Source organism: Rhynchophorus ferrugineus, unplaced genomic scaffold (genome assembly GCF_030347505.1).
Source record: "Rhynchophorus ferrugineus isolate W39M unplaced genomic scaffold, kcgeb_rfMv2 rfM9, whole genome shotgun sequence".
NCBI classification, from domain to species: Eukaryota; Metazoa; Arthropoda; class Insecta; order Coleoptera; family Curculionidae; genus Rhynchophorus; species Rhynchophorus ferrugineus.
Genome location: NW_027472588.1, coordinates 9481671 through 9499190, shown reverse-complemented (window position 1 = coordinate 9499190; position 17520 = coordinate 9481671). Strand labels below are relative to the sequence as shown.

The following is a 17520-nucleotide window of genomic DNA, read 5'->3' as shown; positions in this document are numbered from 1 at the left end:
GGAATAAATTAAAACAATTGAATTAAAAAACAAACATTTTATTTATAACTAGAGTTACAACGGTGAATCTGGCAGTGGTATTCAGTATAATATATAAGTATAGAAGTAATAATACGTATATGGTAACATACATTTTTGTTAATTATATTTTTACCTCCCTGATTTAACAATTAAAACTGTGGTAATAATTTGATGATGAATTTCTCAATATTTTTTTGATTTGACAGTGACATTTCTTTGAGGTTAATATATTTATATGTCTTACTTATTTAAACATTGTTTTTTTACGAGCATAGTTAACTAGATTATTGAATTAATATATTGTTATTTAAGTGATACTAAAGAAATTTGTGTTTACAAATTATATAGAGTGTTTAACAAACATTTTAAGTTACACCAAGTTAGTCTAAAGGCATCCTTGATAGAATGTTATTCTGTTAATAAACCTGGTATTGCTTTCATTTGTTTTACGCGCCGTTAGTACAGTTTCCATTTATCTCTGGTAATAGTTTATTCAGATCAAACGTGTGTAAATTTAGACAAGGCATGGTTTTAACTAGATTTTTATTGACATCCAACGAATTGAATTTACTGCTGGTTTTGTTGAAGACCTTTTCGCTGCTCAGGATGCTGGTGGTACCTTTTTCCCACACGTCACGTGTCGCGTTCTCTGCGGGTTTGGCTGCGAGTTCTTCAAAGAGACCGAAATATCGCTGGTTACGGTTTAGTGTGCTTACGGCGGTATGACTGGAACATCTAGTTTTTATTTTTTCGTTTGCGCTTAGTTTTCTATACAGAGAAGATTTAGTGTTAACTTTGTGTTTGATTTGGTGGTTTTTCGGTACCCTGTCTGCTCGTCCAGCGGTCGCCGACGACTTCTTCTTGGGGCCGTCCGAGTTCGGGGTTTTGTCGTTCGTCGGTACCACCGGCTGGGCGAACCTTATGCCGCTGTCGTTCTCGTGTACTGAAAAATTAAATCGAACACCCAATTAAAGATATCGCTGGAGTTTGAAGAAAAATATCGATATATCGGCGAAAGATATCGATATTTAAAAAAAATATTGAAAAACAACAAAAGTGATATATCGACTGAAAAAATAGCGATATTTTTAATAAACTATTAAAATTACGTACCAGAAAATATTAAACTTTTAATATTAAATACGTTTTTGGTAGTTAATTTTAATATTACATTTTTATATATTCTACCAATTGACTCGGCGAACTTCGTACCGGCTAACAGTCCATAAATGTCGTGTCACTTATTAGCTGGACTAAATTTTACAATTAATATAAAATCAAAAAAGTTCAGTACTTTATTAAGATAATGACTCCAAAAAATGTAAAAGTAACAGGCGTGGTAAAATTCCCGCTACCATTTTGATTGCGCGCCATCTTGGTTATGTGACGTTTAGCACAGTTTCGCTTTAGTCAGTGTGTAGTGTAGACGTCCAAATTTTATTATGGATAAATATACTCCACATGAACGAGCAGAAATACTGACAAAATTTATTTAAAATAATCGTTCCATTATTTCCACACAGCGGAAATTGCGTCAAAAATATCCTAATCGCCCAGTGCCTCACAAAATCATAATTTATCATTTACATGAGAATTTTCGACAGTATGGTACGACAGCAGACAGGCCTCGTTCTGGAAGACAACGGACGTATCGTAACGCTGAAAATGTGACTCTGGTGCGCGATAGTGTTGCAGAGTTTCCAGAAACATTAATTCGGAGACGTGGTTCCCAGTTACACACTGATCCTGAGATCCTGATCAACGAGCTGAGTACGGTCTGGTAAAATTGAAGATCTTTCGTCTAAATTGATAATGAGCGAACAGTCGGTTTTGGGGAACACAGAATCCTCAATTAATTCATGAAACGATATTGCATTAACTAAACACAACTGTATGGTGGTGGTACTCATGCTGGAAACATCATTAGTCCCCATTTTTTTTGAGAATAATCAAGGTGTTGCAGTTAGTGTTACTGCTGAACGATACCAAGACATGATTGGTAATTTTCTTGTGCCTGAAATGAAAGAGCAATGACTAGGGAAACCACATGTTTCAGTAAGATGGGACCACAGCACACACAGCTCGTTCAACAATTCAATTATTGAATTATTGAATTTATTCTAGTTAAAAAGAGACACAATGCTGTCTGACTTATATTCTATGGTTATAACTCTTGGTTATAACTCTAACCTATAAACTATTGTGACTATATTATTAAATAGTTTTTAGGTGTACTATGATGTAAAAATAAATTATATTTGATAACATTTTTGTTCAATTATTTTGTTTAGATTAGAATTTTGTTATATGTCAAAGCGAAACTGAACTAAAACTCAGAGTTGATGCGGCAACATTGCGATGATTTGACGTCACAAATTTAGATGACGTATGTACAAAATAACTTTGTATAGACTATAGCAATACCATCTACTGTAAATTAAAAAGAAATTATAACGTTATTCTTTATTGTTTCTTTACTGGATATATATCTTTATTTGAGGTAGTTTAAGAGTCTAATCTATTAGAAAGAAATTTGAAGTAACCTGATCGCCTTGTACTTTGATTGTCATTGTTGATCTAGGTATTCACCCAAATATCATTCATTTGAAAGAAATTCGAGAAAATGGAAAAATATAGTAAAGGCAGTTATTGTAAGAGGATTATTAACGCCGTTGCTGATTGATTAAATCATAGTTTTAGATTGTCAAGTTCATAGTCGAATGAAAGGATTTACATTACGTTTACAAACTAACTAGTAATAAAACGATGCTAAAAATAAAGCTCTTTGATTAATTACCAATGATTATCAACTGTGAATCCAACGAAGAACTGCTCGATGACCTCGAAATCAAATTGATTAGTTACTGAATCACAGAAAGGTGGAAACCATACAGCTACTAAACACGCAGGAAATCAGAAGATTTAAACGAATCAAACTACACGAATTTGCACTTCATATGCACTATATATCAATTATTTCCAGTGCCATAGCATAACAGTAATATATTCATTTGTAAATTAAGACTAGACTAAATATATCTAACCTAAGATATAAATAATAATATAAGTACAAAAAGTTCATGCTGATTATGACAATCCCATTACGAGAACTTCTATGAATTCTTCTGCTATATTTAACACTATCAGATGATTGATTGAAAATCTGAATTCATGTGTATAACAGAATAAAATAGTATACTTACTGGATTTATGTATTTCCTCCATCAGGTCTTCAATGACCGGACCCTTGTACATATCAGATGACAATATTTTCGGCAGTATCTTCGAAACCGTTGTATCGGATAACACATCGGTTCTATACAGATTACTAGGCTTATGGACCTGGGCCATGTTGAGATTCGCGTTTCTTGAACTCTGATCCTGAAACGTAGAGATTTAATACCCCAAAAAGCTACAGTTTTCGGAGTCGAGTACCTTTCCTTCTGGCTTGGACGATTTCAGTTTGTTCCTAAACAACTTTCTGCCCCTGACGGAGAGATTCATTCCGAGATAGGGTGGCGTTTTCGGGCAGTTCTGTTTGTAAATCATGTCGAAGAGTCCCGTGTCGGAACTGGAGTCCCTTTTCTTGTCAATAACGACTAAAACACGATAACGAAGTTTGAGGCAAATTTAAAAACCCGCCTTTTTATTTTCTTCCACTTTATAAAAATAAAATTTAAAACAAAAATCTCAAAATTTATTATTTCCATTTCTTTGAAGCTAGTTATCGCTTGAATAAGTTCTGTCGATTTTAACGTGTGCAAAATACAAAAGAATTTAAAAGTTAGTACGTATAGTCTATTCAAAGTCTAACATAACAGGTCAAGTAAAAAGTCTCCGGCCTGACACATAGATGGCGCTACTAGAATTAAATCCATATGTTTTTTACTTAGCTCTAACTCTCAAAAGGTGCGTGTATAAATTTGACAGCTGTCGGATCATTAGTTTGTGAATTATAGCATTTTGAGTGAAGCAAATTTTGTTATTGTGAAAAAAATGGATAAAAATGAATTTCGCGTGTTGATAAAATATTGCTTTTTAATGGGGAAAAAATACAGTTGAAGCAAAAACTTGGCTTGATGTCGAGTTTGCGGACACTGCCCCACGAAAATCAACCATCAAGGATTGGTATGCTAAGTTTAGACGTGGTGAAGTGAGCACCGAAGACGGTGAACGCAGTGGACGTCCAAAAGGGGTTCACTCTAAAGATATCAACTGAACGTGTACATCATATCATTCATGAACATTTGTGTATGAGAAAGCTCTGTGGAAAGTGGTTGCCGCGCGAGCTGACTTTTGATCAAAAACAATGACGAGTTGATGATTTGGAGCAGTGTTTGAAGATGATCAAGCGCAATAAACCCGAGTTTTTGCGTCGATATGTGACTATTTTCAAAAAGGAAGGACCATCAACAGCGACTATTACATAGCCTTATTGGACCGTTTGAAGGACGAAATCGCCGAAAAACTGCCGTATTTGAAGATAAAGAAAGTACTGCTTCACTAAAACAATGCACCGTGTCACAAGTCAGTGAAAACGATGGCAAAAATCCATGAATTGGGATTGCGACTATTTCCTGTTCTCAGATCTCAAAAGAATGCTCGCTGGGAAGAAATTTTCGTTGAATGAAGAGGTGATCGCCGAAACTGAGGCCTATTTTGAAGCAAAGGACAAATCGTACTACAGAAATGGTATCGAAAAGTTGGAGGATCGCTATAATCAGCGTATCAGTTATTTTTTTCAGTGATTTTTTGAATTTCCCTCGCAGTAACTTTAAACACATTACTGCTGCCTCTAACTGTCATCAATTAATTGTTCACTATTCCACTGCAATAGATACTATAGGTAAACGTTGAATAGCAATGGGAGTTATTCAGAAAAAGGAAAATGGATACCGTTATTGGTAATGTTAAGATATTCGAAGGCAGTTTATTTTGTCAGTGACTTTTTACATATTAATATAGGTAAATAATAAGTCCTGAACTGATTGATAATGAGCATATTTTGTCATTATGAACAATAATAAACAATAATTAAAATTCTTTTTTATTTTATAACAGCTTTCAGATAAATGGTACCTTTTATCACATCTTCCATGCATTGTGGGCATAAGCGACTTGTTACAGACGTCGAAAATGACATGTCTGGGCTGCAGTTTATCTCCAATAACCACGGCGTGAAATCTTCACCCAGGACAAAGTCCGCGCCGTAAATCTCGTAAGTGTTTGGTCTGCGATCCATCGTGTCTTGACTGGCTAGCATAGCGCAAATGATATTTTGTTTCATTCCAGGATATATGACCTAGAGAGGTATTTGAACAGTTAAGATTAGCAAGCGTGTTTGTTCACAGTCTATTAAATACTGAACCGTTTTTTATGGTCACAGTCTAGCTGCTATTTAGTAAAAGCCTGTCTAAGATAAGTATCTATCTAAGGTTTTAAACTTGTCGTTCTGAATTTATTTTTAACAATATATTCATTGATAAATTAATTTATTTTTTAAAATTAATTACATATTATATTAAATATGTTTAGAACAATATTAATTTACAAATTAAATTGTATTAGATAAGTAAGGCGAGTGCGGGACTAATACATCAGTAGGTATTTCTCAAAATATTTTTTTTATATTATTTAATTATTACATTGTTACTAGTCGTTTCCGTCTAACCTACAATTTGTCTTTATGATAACTTAAATCTAGGTACATAATTAAGAGGAGCCATCAGCCCTATCTCAGTCTCTGGTGAAATAATGTTACTGCACCTCGCCACACAACACTGCACAACATCAGATGGTTTGATTATTTTCAGTCCGTGTTCTGCTCTGGTGGCATCTAAAAGCTGCAATACTTCAATAATGTCATGAGAATGGAGTCTTTCCTCATGCCCCCTTGCAATTCTCTTGATTTCTTGACTGACTGTGGGCATCTGAAGATCTCGATCTAGGTAATCAGTCCTGTAGTATTTGGGTGCACCCACAATACTTCTCAGGACTTTGTTCTGGAAAATCTGTATTTTGTTTATGTTACTCTTTGCAGAACATCTCCATAATCGAACTCCGTATGTCCACGTATGTTTCAGTATTTGCACGTATTATGTACTGATAATTGTGATTTTCTTCCAATTAGCCAATACATTTTCCTATATTTCAATTCCAGGTCTTTTCTTTTCTTCTTTATATGTTCCTGCCAGCGAAGTTTTGCATTAAGATTCATTCCGAGATATTTAGCGTTTGTGCTATATGGAATGATAGTATTATTTAATGTTATTGGTGCTTGTACGGTCTGTTTATAGGTGAACTGCACATGCACAGATTTACTATCGTTTATTTTTATTTTACAAGCTTGTGTAATTATTTATATTTTCACCTGTCTATTGTAATTTTTGTGGCTTCTTCACTATTGTCTCCGACAGTTATAATTGCTGTAATATCAGCAAATGTAGCCATCGTAATATTCTCCATTTGTGGTATATCACAAGTGTAGAGCAGATAAAGCATTGGCCCCAGTACACTTCCTTGTAGTAGACCTGCTTTAGCTTCTTTTATTGTAGCGTAACTTTCTTCTTGTTTAACTCTAAACATTCTGGCTGTAATGTAGATTTTAGTAGTGTTGTTTTGGTAACATTTTCTGTAGTTCCGACTAAAATAAAACTGAACTACTTAAGCTAAAACTAAGAGTAACACTTGTACACTATACAAATTTGTATGGTTTGCTTCGCATCGATATTCTTATTTTCTGAGCGTTGTCCAGTAGCTGTACTGCTTCCATGTTGCTGTGATGTAATGACCTTTTTTCATGTTTTAAGGCAAAATCCTGGATCAATTTGATTTCGAGGTCATTGTGCTGCACTTCGTTGGTTACGTAACGATAAGCATTGGTAAATAATCGCAGAACTTTGTTTTGGCAACGTTGAATCTCTAGTTGGTTTGATGTTTTAGTGCAACCTTATACTTGCACCCATTAGTTCAAATTGTCTTTATAATTGACTGATAAAGCAATTTCTTTGATTTTAGGTTAAATTTAGAGTATCTTCCGACTAACCAGTAGATTTACTTCATTTTGAGTCTTATCTGCTCTGCTTTCTGTTTCACATGATATTCTAAATTTAACCTACCATCTAGATACCATATTCCGAATATTTCCATTCCATTCGGATATACCATTCGGATAGTCCTCAATATTTATTGGCATGTCATTTTATTAACCGGTATGTGGCATTATATATCAGCTTGGCGCTTAGATCACGCCCAGATATTATAGGAACTTGACAAGAACACATTTTTTATCACATGAACACTTGAGTGTTGTTTGCTTCATCATTATAATTGGTTTTTGTTTATTTTAATGCGTCAGTTTTGTGATAATGTACTAATTTCATGAAGTGGTGTCAGAACTGCATTATAATGTTATTCATCGCACTCTGAGTGACTTATCTCTTATGACCATTTAAAAAAAAACATGCCTTTATCGTTTATTTTCTTTGGACCTCTCTTGTTGTTTTATATTTTTGAAATTGCTGATTTGAATTTGAACAGAGAGATAGATCTTTTTGCTAAATTTAATTTAAGACTTTATCAACATAATAAAATATTTATTGGTTTATTTTTAATGTAAATAATAAATATCAGAAGATTATGAAATAAATTAAATCTATGCTAACTATGCAGTGTTTATCGATTATCCTTACCTTATTCCATTTATCCATACATCCTATTTGCTTTAGATAAGCCTTGAAAGTGTGACAGTCCCACATATTGTCATCGGGTAGTGCTTTGTCCCTCTGCTGGCCGTTGGTGTACTTGCATTGAACAGCGTGATTGGTCAGATGCAGTGATTCATGGAAGTTTTCCAAACTAAACAGCTGACTGCTGAACCTCAGATAGCTATCACTGAAAAAGTATCAGGATTCGGGATATTTTCGGTTAAAATGCTTGATCAGTTTACCGATACATCCAGATAGTGAGAGGTTGGACGTTGGTGACCATGAACCACTGCCTGATGTCGAATTTGGTTTGGTAAATCACCAAGGGTTTTTCTAAAAGCAACTATTACTTTTTTAATAAGTTTCCTGCCTTATCCCTTAAATACCGATATGTAATGCGTGACGCGATTGTTTGGTTTCGTTTTGTTTGGTGATATGCCCTTACCAATATATTTCTGGACAACGTACTTCATCTTCAACCCCATGATCTTGTCCACGTCAGCTATGCTCTTCACTAATTGGATTCCGCGGCCTCTACATTTATTTCCAGGCTTTATGATCCAAATGTTTCTCATTCCGTCTATATCGTACTGAGGCCAGTATTTATAGATATCCTTCAGGCATGCTTTGGCTTCTGCATACTTCGCTAATAATTTATCCTTGAAATGTGTCACTTTTAGATCATATCATATTGAAAAAGATTTTATTTAAATGGGTTGTTTTAGATTCAAGAACTTAGATTATACTAACACATCATTCATTGAATGTTCGTTCTGACACTTAGGTGGCACCACTTTTGACAGACCTCAGATGTCATTTCTGATTAGTATACACCGTCAAATGACATATATAAGCATTTAATTTTATTTGAACTATTAGTTACAGCGATTTCACAAAATTGGCTTTGTGTCTTTAGAAAGTAAGGGATGAAAAAGAATTTCGTATTTTGCTTATTTCTTTGGGAAAATAATATTGAAGTAGAACAATAGGTTGGTTATGGATTACTCTGTGTGACGGCCAGATTGCATTCGATAAAGTTCGGCAATTTTAGCTTCATCTTGCGACGTTGCCATTTACAAGCAATCAAAGGAATCCTACCATCAAAATTCCACCATTTTTATTATAGAGGGGAAGCACTTATTTATATCGGATATAAGCTATTATGTATAAATTTTAGTTTCTGTATTTTAAGTTACCCTGAGTTTATTTATTATACATAGACTGTTATATTACCCGAGATTATTAATAAATTTTTCATTTTTAAGCAGTTTTAGGAAGTTGTATTACTTGTTTTTTATATATAGTTATGTTATTATATTGCTAATTTGTTTTTGTGTTTGTGTGTAAGAAAAAATGGATGAGCCATTTATGCAGGAAATTTCATCCAGGTAAGTATAGCCTAACAAGCCAACAGTCGGCGGCGTTTTCCCACGCTTTGGAGCGGGTTCACCGTGTGCAGTCCACTCGGATGATTGTCGATTGGACTTTGTAGTGAAATGATGTAGCTATGTTTCATCCACTGTTATATATCGACGAAAAAACTCGGGTTTATTATGCTTGATCATCTTCAAGCACTGCTCCGAATCATCAACTCGTCGTTGTTTTTGGTCAAAAGTGAGTTCGTGCGGCAACCACTTTCCACAGAGCTTTCTCATACCCAAATATTCGTGAATGATATGATGTACACCTTCAGTTGATATCTTTAGTATGTCTGCTATATTGTTCAGTTTCAATTTACGGTCATTCAAAATCAGTTTGTGTTTTTTTTAAATGTTTTCGTCGGTAACAACCTCTTTTGGGCGTCCACTGCTTTCACCGTCTTCGGTGCTCATTTTACCACGTCTAAACTTAGCATACCAATCCTTGATGGTTGATTTTCCTAGTGCAGTGTCCGGAAACTCGGCATCGAGCCAAGTTTTTGCTTCAACTGTATTTTTTCTCTTCAAAAATGTATATAAAATGTATTTTATCAACACGTGATGCTATGACTCACAAACTAATAATCTGACAGTTGTCAAATTTATACACGAATCTTTAGAGGGTGAGGATTAACTAAAAACATTTGGATTTAATTCTAGTAGCGCCATCTATGTGTCAGGCGGGGACTTTTCAATTAACCTGTTAATCTATTATTTATTTTAAGTTTGCAGAATCCTATTAATTCATTGTATTTCGGATAAAATTGTACCCGTGAAAATAAAATTTCAGATACATATGAATCTATTGTGGCACATGTAGATTTGTTTACTGTCGACCAGCTGTTTATGGAATTTCAAAATTGCTAATTAATATCTCCTTATGTATATATATATATATATATATATATATACATATATATATATATATATATATATTTATATATATAGAAAAATCTTTGTTTTATTTTTAATTTATTATAGAAGATGATATCAAATAAAACTCAAAATTTTTACGTCATTTTAAAAGGATATTTTACGTTAATTTTTGTATCCAAGAAAATATATTCTATATATATGTTGCATTCTTGAAATATACATATAATTTAAAAGAACTGGCAACGTGGCTAAATCAAATTTTTACTGCTCTTGCTAGGCGTTCCTATCACTAGACTCTTGTGACCTTGCAGAAGTAAAATACATCAGACACAAAAATATCCTATCCTCATGTATTTTCATATTGTGAAATCAGGAATCATCGGATCAGTTGAATGATGTGTCAATATGACCTGTTTTGAAATTAATTAATCCCAGTTGTGTTAATTATAGTTCTCACTATTACCAAGTGTGACGAACTACGTGCAATAACTAAGATATTTACTTTCAAATCGAAAAAAAGTTCCTTTCGGTGGAGTATCCCATAATAATATCCCAAAAACTGTTCCCATTCGTGGTCCCAGACCCTGGGGAAGTCCTTGTCGATGTCTACGTGCTTTTGCGCTGCTATGTACTCTGTGCATCTTGGGGATCACAACATTCTTAAGTCATATTCATAATCTCACATGTCATTTAATTAATATATATTTTACCTATCCAGGGAAAACTGTAAGGCGGTATGTGGAATCGTGCCCTCGATAGAGGACACTTCCAGTTTCTCCTCGTACTGACTGGTAAACCATTTGAGCAAACCCATGCAGGCGGTCTGACGAAAATCATCCACAAACATGTTGTAATGATCCGGAAAACCTAAAACGTAACATCTGGGGAAATTCACCTGAAAATTAATTATAATTAATCGCAATTAAACTCAGTTACGATCGAAATAATTTACATTTGAAATATTTTCTTCTGAATACCAATAGGATTGCTGCAGTAACAAGGCCAGGCCTTCTTTTGATGCGAACAGCGACCTGCTGAAGCGGTTGATGAGCTTGTAGCAGTTTCCTCGATGCTGGAGGTCCACCGGGTCTTTCCGCATCGACCAGTAAAAGTCCACGTCAAATGCCGATAACATTCGAGACATCACTAAACAAAATGAAAGATATATCGTCTGAACGTAACTTTTCATTTGTATTTCATCAAAACAGTGCTAAATATTGTTAATATTCATAATTTTGGGGTAATTTATTATGAAAATACATTTTTCAATGGGTAATAGAATATTTTTATCATTTAAATGTATTTCAAGAAACATCAAAGTTTCCTAGATCCTTTACCCAGTTTTTAATTTTATTTTTTGGCACAATTTACACCACTACGATACCCCATTGGTATTTTATCAATCTGGTTTGTATATTATTTATTTTAAGATTCTATTTTTCATATTTCTAAATTTCTTCTTTATTATTGATTATTTATGGCCATTATCCATTAATTCTTTATTCTATTGTTTAATACATTGTGTTTGAAAACAAAAGTTTCGTAATTTTCTATATAAGTGCTCCTTTGCGCTTTTGTTCTATTTACTGTACATTCTGTTTCCGTTCTGATGTTACTGTAATACCATTTTCATTCCTTTCCTTCCCCTTTCCTTCGCTTCCCTTCGCCAATCCTTTTAATTTCCACCTTAATCTATTTAATGTTAATTTTTAATTCCCAATCACTGCTTGATTCTTATAATTTTCTTGGTTTATTTAGATATTTAGTTTCTTTATTTAAACATTCCTGCATTTTATTGTTTTGTTCTCTAGCATTTCTATAATTTCTTTTTATCAGCAGTGAGTTCTTCTCAATGTATGAAGTTAGATGTAATAAATTACTTGATGTAGACCTTTTTGAAATATTAATATAATTGTGAAAATTGCTTTTTATATATAATATAGAGTAGATTTTCTAAAATATTCACTAAATATATATTTAGTTTATACTATAATTTTAGTTTATTTTACATTGATTCCCGATGGTTATATATGGATGGATTATATTTAATTTAACTAATGTAATCTAAATCTGTTTTCTTTCTTTTCCAATATCAACAAACACTACACAATTAATAAATTACGTATTTATGCGTTATCAATTTATTATGACACGATAATAAACCACCTTTTTAACAATAAACTACGATGTAGATATCATTGGCGAATGATAAAGCACAATTTGTCGCAAACTATATATCAATTCATTTGATTATTGATTGAAAAAGTCATGTATTGATACCGTTTTCACTAAATATGTAGGACGACCACAATAAATATTAACTTAGTAACAAAGGTGATTCATGTATAGTATGTAACATTAGTTATTGATTGTTTTTTTTATTATAAAAGAAAATGTGTTTATTTTAGATACTTTACCAGTTCTTTCGCATTTTTCCACGTAAGTTGCGGGAGATTCCCAGTCTTGCTTGGCGGGCAGATTGCTGGTTACGTCGTCCGAGCTGTTGACTCTCTGTTTATTGCCTTGTTCCAGTTTTTCGATCCAGTTTCGTTTCATCAGTTCCCTGCGAATTACTGGCCATGCTCCTAAAGAGGAAACGAATATTTGCCGTATTCAAACAGGATAGGATAATCCCATACGAGTTGATCTAACAGGTCCACAGGTTTAATTTTCACTTACCGAGTTACCGAGCAACAAAAGAGAGAGATTCCTTCTGTAGACATTTTTGAGAGGTGACAAAAAGTATGGTTTTTACAAAAAAGTCGTGACTCAAGTGAACCGGAAAGTCATTACCGTTTTTTTTTCGAAAAAAACTATATGATTTTCAAAAAGTGGGAAAATTTTATTTACTCAAAATATTGACCATTTGATTCTGTACATTTTACTCGTCTTTCAGGTATTTTATGGATGCCATCTCAAAAAACTGTTTGTCCTTTGAGTAAAACTTGAGTAAAGTGCTGCTCTGCAAGTGCGTGTCCCATTGGTGCGAAAAGTTGGAAGACACACGGGGCAAGATCTGGGGAATACGACGGGTGCGGTAATATGTCCTATCAATATGCTTTCAACGCTTCCTTGAACGGTTTTGCTTTAAGAGACGGGCGCGTTGTCGTGCTGTTAAATCACTTTACCATATCTTCGGGGCCATTCTGGATGATTTTTGATCAACACATGGGTTAAATTTTTCATTTATTGTCGTTAGCGATCACTATTAACTGTTTCTCAAGATTCCAATAGTTCGTACTACACCACACCACCCACCAAACACAGAGCATTCTCTTGAGACCAAAACGACTTGGCTTTCGGTTCGGAGTCGATTGGCAGGCTTCGCCAGGAGATAATCATGATTTTTTCAACTTGTTTTTGAATTCGGGTTGGATCCAGATGATTCGTATCTTCAATTTTTTTTTCTGTCTACCGGAACGTACATGTACGTTGTCTCGCACATCGAAATCACCACTATTGAATTTTCATATTATTAGGGACGAAACTTAACATTTTCAAAGATTTATAAATTTACAACGGTGTAACTTTCGCAAAATATATATAGCTTTGAAGGTTTTTTGATTTGTCTGTAGAATAAAATAACACATGTGTCAAATCATAACATTGCATACTTAAACTTAACGATATCAGTTGGAAAAACCGGTAATTACTTTTCGGTACACCTGGTACACCTGGGTAACCCTGTACATCGACACCAATACAAGAACATATACACTTGGTAGTTGGTTATGCGACTGCGGAAGGTTAAAGTCGCCATTTCAAATCCGAATCAGATCACTCAGAAAAGGGAAATAAAATAGTGGTTAGTGATTGATGATAACTCGAAAAATACATCATATTTTTATATAAACATATCTAACGCAATCTATATGAATATTATATAGTTACATATAGGGGATAGACAAAATAATATGTTATATAGCATACACAAAACACATACACAAAATATGATAAAATATTATCGGCGAAAAGAAATAATGGCCCAAACCCAAAGTTGATAAGCTAAGCTTCTAAGAGGTGCAACGATCATAAAACCAGGACAATTGATGATTGTAATAATGTGGTATTGTCCGATAAATCACAGCTTGCATAGTTTTCTTCAAAAGAAGCCTAAGATCTCGACTTCTTGCTTGCTACTTCTTCTTCTTGCTACAGCTGAATACGAGGGAAGTTCCGTTATGATTTGAGTGCCAATATCGTGGTACTGAGCAGGTTGTATTGAGCTCATTTGCATTACTGGCCGAATTACTGCGAATGAATCTCGACATCCTGAATGACGAAGTTCTTACTGTGAGTAACGTATTGCTACTAAACTCTGCCACATAACTAGAAATATCTTCTGGTATCTTCCCTGGATAGCACAATCGTCAGATATCAATGTAGTGGAACCGTTAGGGGAAGTTTTATAGCAGCAAGTCAAGAGTAAATTTCTATCTCTATCCAACACTGAAGCAATTGGCGGACAATTTGGTTTGGTGAAGAAGATGGGTCTAAGATTCCGTTGGAAACTATTCAAACATTCTACGAATCCATTCCGCAAAGAATTGTTGCAGTTTTAAATGCAAATGGTGACTCAATACTTTATTAATAAATAAATATTGTGTGTATTATTGTATAAGTCCATTCCCTGTATATAAATGCGAGTCTGATACTAAACATTATTTTATGTTACTGATTTATACTTTGTTCTTATTATGAATACTGTTGTGCTCTTTATTTATAATAAACTGAGGTGTGGTGTATATTATGTACCTATCCACTACTCGTATTTGAATGTAAATCATGATACTCAACATTATGTTAAACATTAGCGATTTATATTTTGTTCTTTATATGAACACTAATATGCTCTTTATTCATAATAATGTGTGATGTTATCTATATTGTAATATCCACTCCCTGTATTTGAATGCGAATTATGATACTGAATATTATGTTAAATATTATTGATTTATACTTTGTTCTTTATATGAACACTCTTGGGCTCTTTATTCATAATAAACTATGACATTGTATATATATATATATATATATATATATATATATATATCCAATACCTGTATATCAATGTGAGTCATGAATCATACTGAAGATGTTAAATAATAGTGATTTATACTCTATTCTTTATATGAACACTGTTGTGCTCCTTATAAAAAATAAACTATGTTATGATGTTTTACTGGCCTTTTATACTGAATATTTTGTGTTCCTTAATGGCGTTTTCGACGGTTTTACGAAGTTGCGCCAACCTGTCGCTTGTTATGGTACATTTGTGTTTGTTTCCTTCTATGCAAGTCTTCGATCTTCTTGTACATTTCTCGACCGTTTCCCGGATATCCGCTGTGACGGTTTGCTGCGGCTTGGGCGACGACGGGGCACTGGACAATAGCCTGCTGACCTTTTCGAACGTCGAAGCGTCGGGTGTCCCGTTGTGGAAGTTTTCTCTCTTTTTGCGTTGCGATTGTTGAACTTGAACCTCGCTCATATTGGTACGGACAAATGCATGACCTCAGGAAGGAAACACTCTCTGTTGATGTTTGTTTGATGTGGTGTCAGTCATTTTTTATAGACAACAATGGTACCTGTAAAAATTAATGTCTAAATGACATGTCACCAAATAAATTGAATGAGTAATTATCTAGGGATAAGAAGTATTTTCAAAATGTACAAAAATTTGGCTCCAATATTAAACAGGGAACTGTCAACAATCAAACGGTTATATATGGGATAATTTGATCATACTTCTTTATTGAATAAATTTTATATAGATATTCCTAGTATAATATTAATTTATTACTGTTGTTCTGTTGTACTTGCATAAATACATAAGAAAGGCGAGTACCATATAAATACATCATTATGTATTCCTCAAACTAACGTAACATTATACTACTTGAGTTAAAGTTTACACTATACCAGTTCAGGTGGTTTCGTTCACTTTAATCTTCTGACTCCCTGCCTACTGTCTAGTAGTTGAATTGCTTCCACGTTGCTATGATTTAGTAATTTTATTTCATGTTTTTTAGGCAAAATCGTGAATTATTTCGTAAATTCATTTGATTTAGAGGTTATCGCGGATTTCTTCGTTGGTTACGTAGCGATAAGCATTGGTAATTAATCGTCGAACTTTATTTAGGCAGTATTGAATTACTAGTTGGTTTGATGCTTAAGTAAAAGAGATTGACTGATTCGTCATTTAATATCTAAAATTATATATTCTTGGTTAATCCTGCGTTAATATAGTTCTTATTTCAAATAGTCTGTTATAATAGTGTTGTTTGCCTTGTTTGTCGAACAATGCATTGCAAGATTCATATGAGAAACGGTGAAAGATATGCACAGGTCAAAACCTTTTGTTAATACATTTTAGATCCAAATTATTATAAAATGTATGATAATTTTTGTTCAAATCATAATAAAAACTTAATTATATTAGTCAATGGATGCCCGATTCCTCAAGCAGAATCAGCTAAACATCTTGGAATCCATCTTGACGGTAGATTAAATTGGAAACATCACGTTACACAAAAAGCAAAACACATTAGAGCCAAAATAAAACAACTATACTGGTTAGTTGGAAGATACTCTCAACTTGATCTAAAATCAAAGAGGTTGATCTATAATACAATTATTAAGCCAATTTGGACCTATGGGGTGCAAATATGGGGTTGTACTAAAAATTTAAATCAACTAGTCATACAACGCTGTCAAAACAAGGTTCTTCGATTGATTACCAATGCCTATCGCTGTGTAACCAACGAAGAACTACACGATGACCTGGAAATCAAATGGATTTGCGAAGTTGCCCAAGTAAATTAGAGGCTAGGCTGTGACAACAAAATATTCTGCCAGAGAGACCCAAAATACCACCATAAAGGGCAGATGTTATGAAAACGGTATTTTGGTAAATACATATAACAATTTTATAAACATACTAAACAAATTTTCCAATTTATCTCTCTGATGTCTTGAACAATGTTTTCCTCATTAAACGTGTTAAATACCCGGATTTAGAGGAGGCCAGAAACCTCGTTTGAAAGAAAGTTCAAAATGTTTTCTTTAACTAGAGGAACGCTCAACCTATGCGGCAATAATCGCAGATTGAGAAAATGTATATATACGTTATTATTGTAACTTTAAATGCACTTTTTTCGAAAGTACTTCTTCGAGACGGTTGACAGGGCTGGTACTGAATCGATTTACTTGAAATTATCTATATATTTTTCTATCGTATAAAATAAAACTATAAGAAAATATTTACTATTTAAAAAAAATCGAAAATATTTAAAAAATGGTAAAATATTGCACCCTCCACTTTGTCAGCCTCTAACTTTTTGAATTTATTCGTTTATATATTCTCAAAATATTAATTAATATCTAGTAAAACATAATAAAAATATTGTTTATTTATGTCACTAGGAGAAAAACATAAAATTCAAAAAACAAAATAATATGTTAATATAGCATACACAAAACATGATAAAATATTATCGGCG

At 33.5% G+C, this 17520-nt stretch overlaps 1 protein-coding gene across 2 annotated transcripts; it reads right to left on the bottom strand.

Annotated features, from left to right (window-relative positions):
- Positions 1-84: 84 nt before the first annotated feature.
- On the bottom strand, positions 85-15600 carry LOC143201883 (tubulin glycylase 3A). 2 transcript variants are annotated; one of them, XM_076413057.1, is made up of 13 exons: positions 15209-15600; positions 12439-12606; positions 10974-11167; positions 10732-10916; positions 10524-10662; positions 8173-8386; positions 7970-8060; positions 7713-7914; positions 5101-5323; positions 3457-3620; positions 3225-3402; positions 846-964; positions 614-789 (listed from the first exon to the last, which is right to left on the bottom strand). In XM_076413057.1, the coding sequence occupies exons 1-13, from the start codon at positions 15507-15509 to the stop codon at positions 757-759; spliced, it is 2211 nt and encodes a 736-aa protein (XP_076269172.1). In that variant the 5' UTR covers positions 15510-15600; the 3' UTR covers positions 614-756. The 2 variants fall into 2 exon arrangements, with proteins under 2 accessions (XP_076269171.1, XP_076269172.1); XM_076413056.1 differs by having other exon boundaries at positions 85-964.
- Between the last annotated feature and the right edge of the window lie 1920 nt (positions 15601-17520).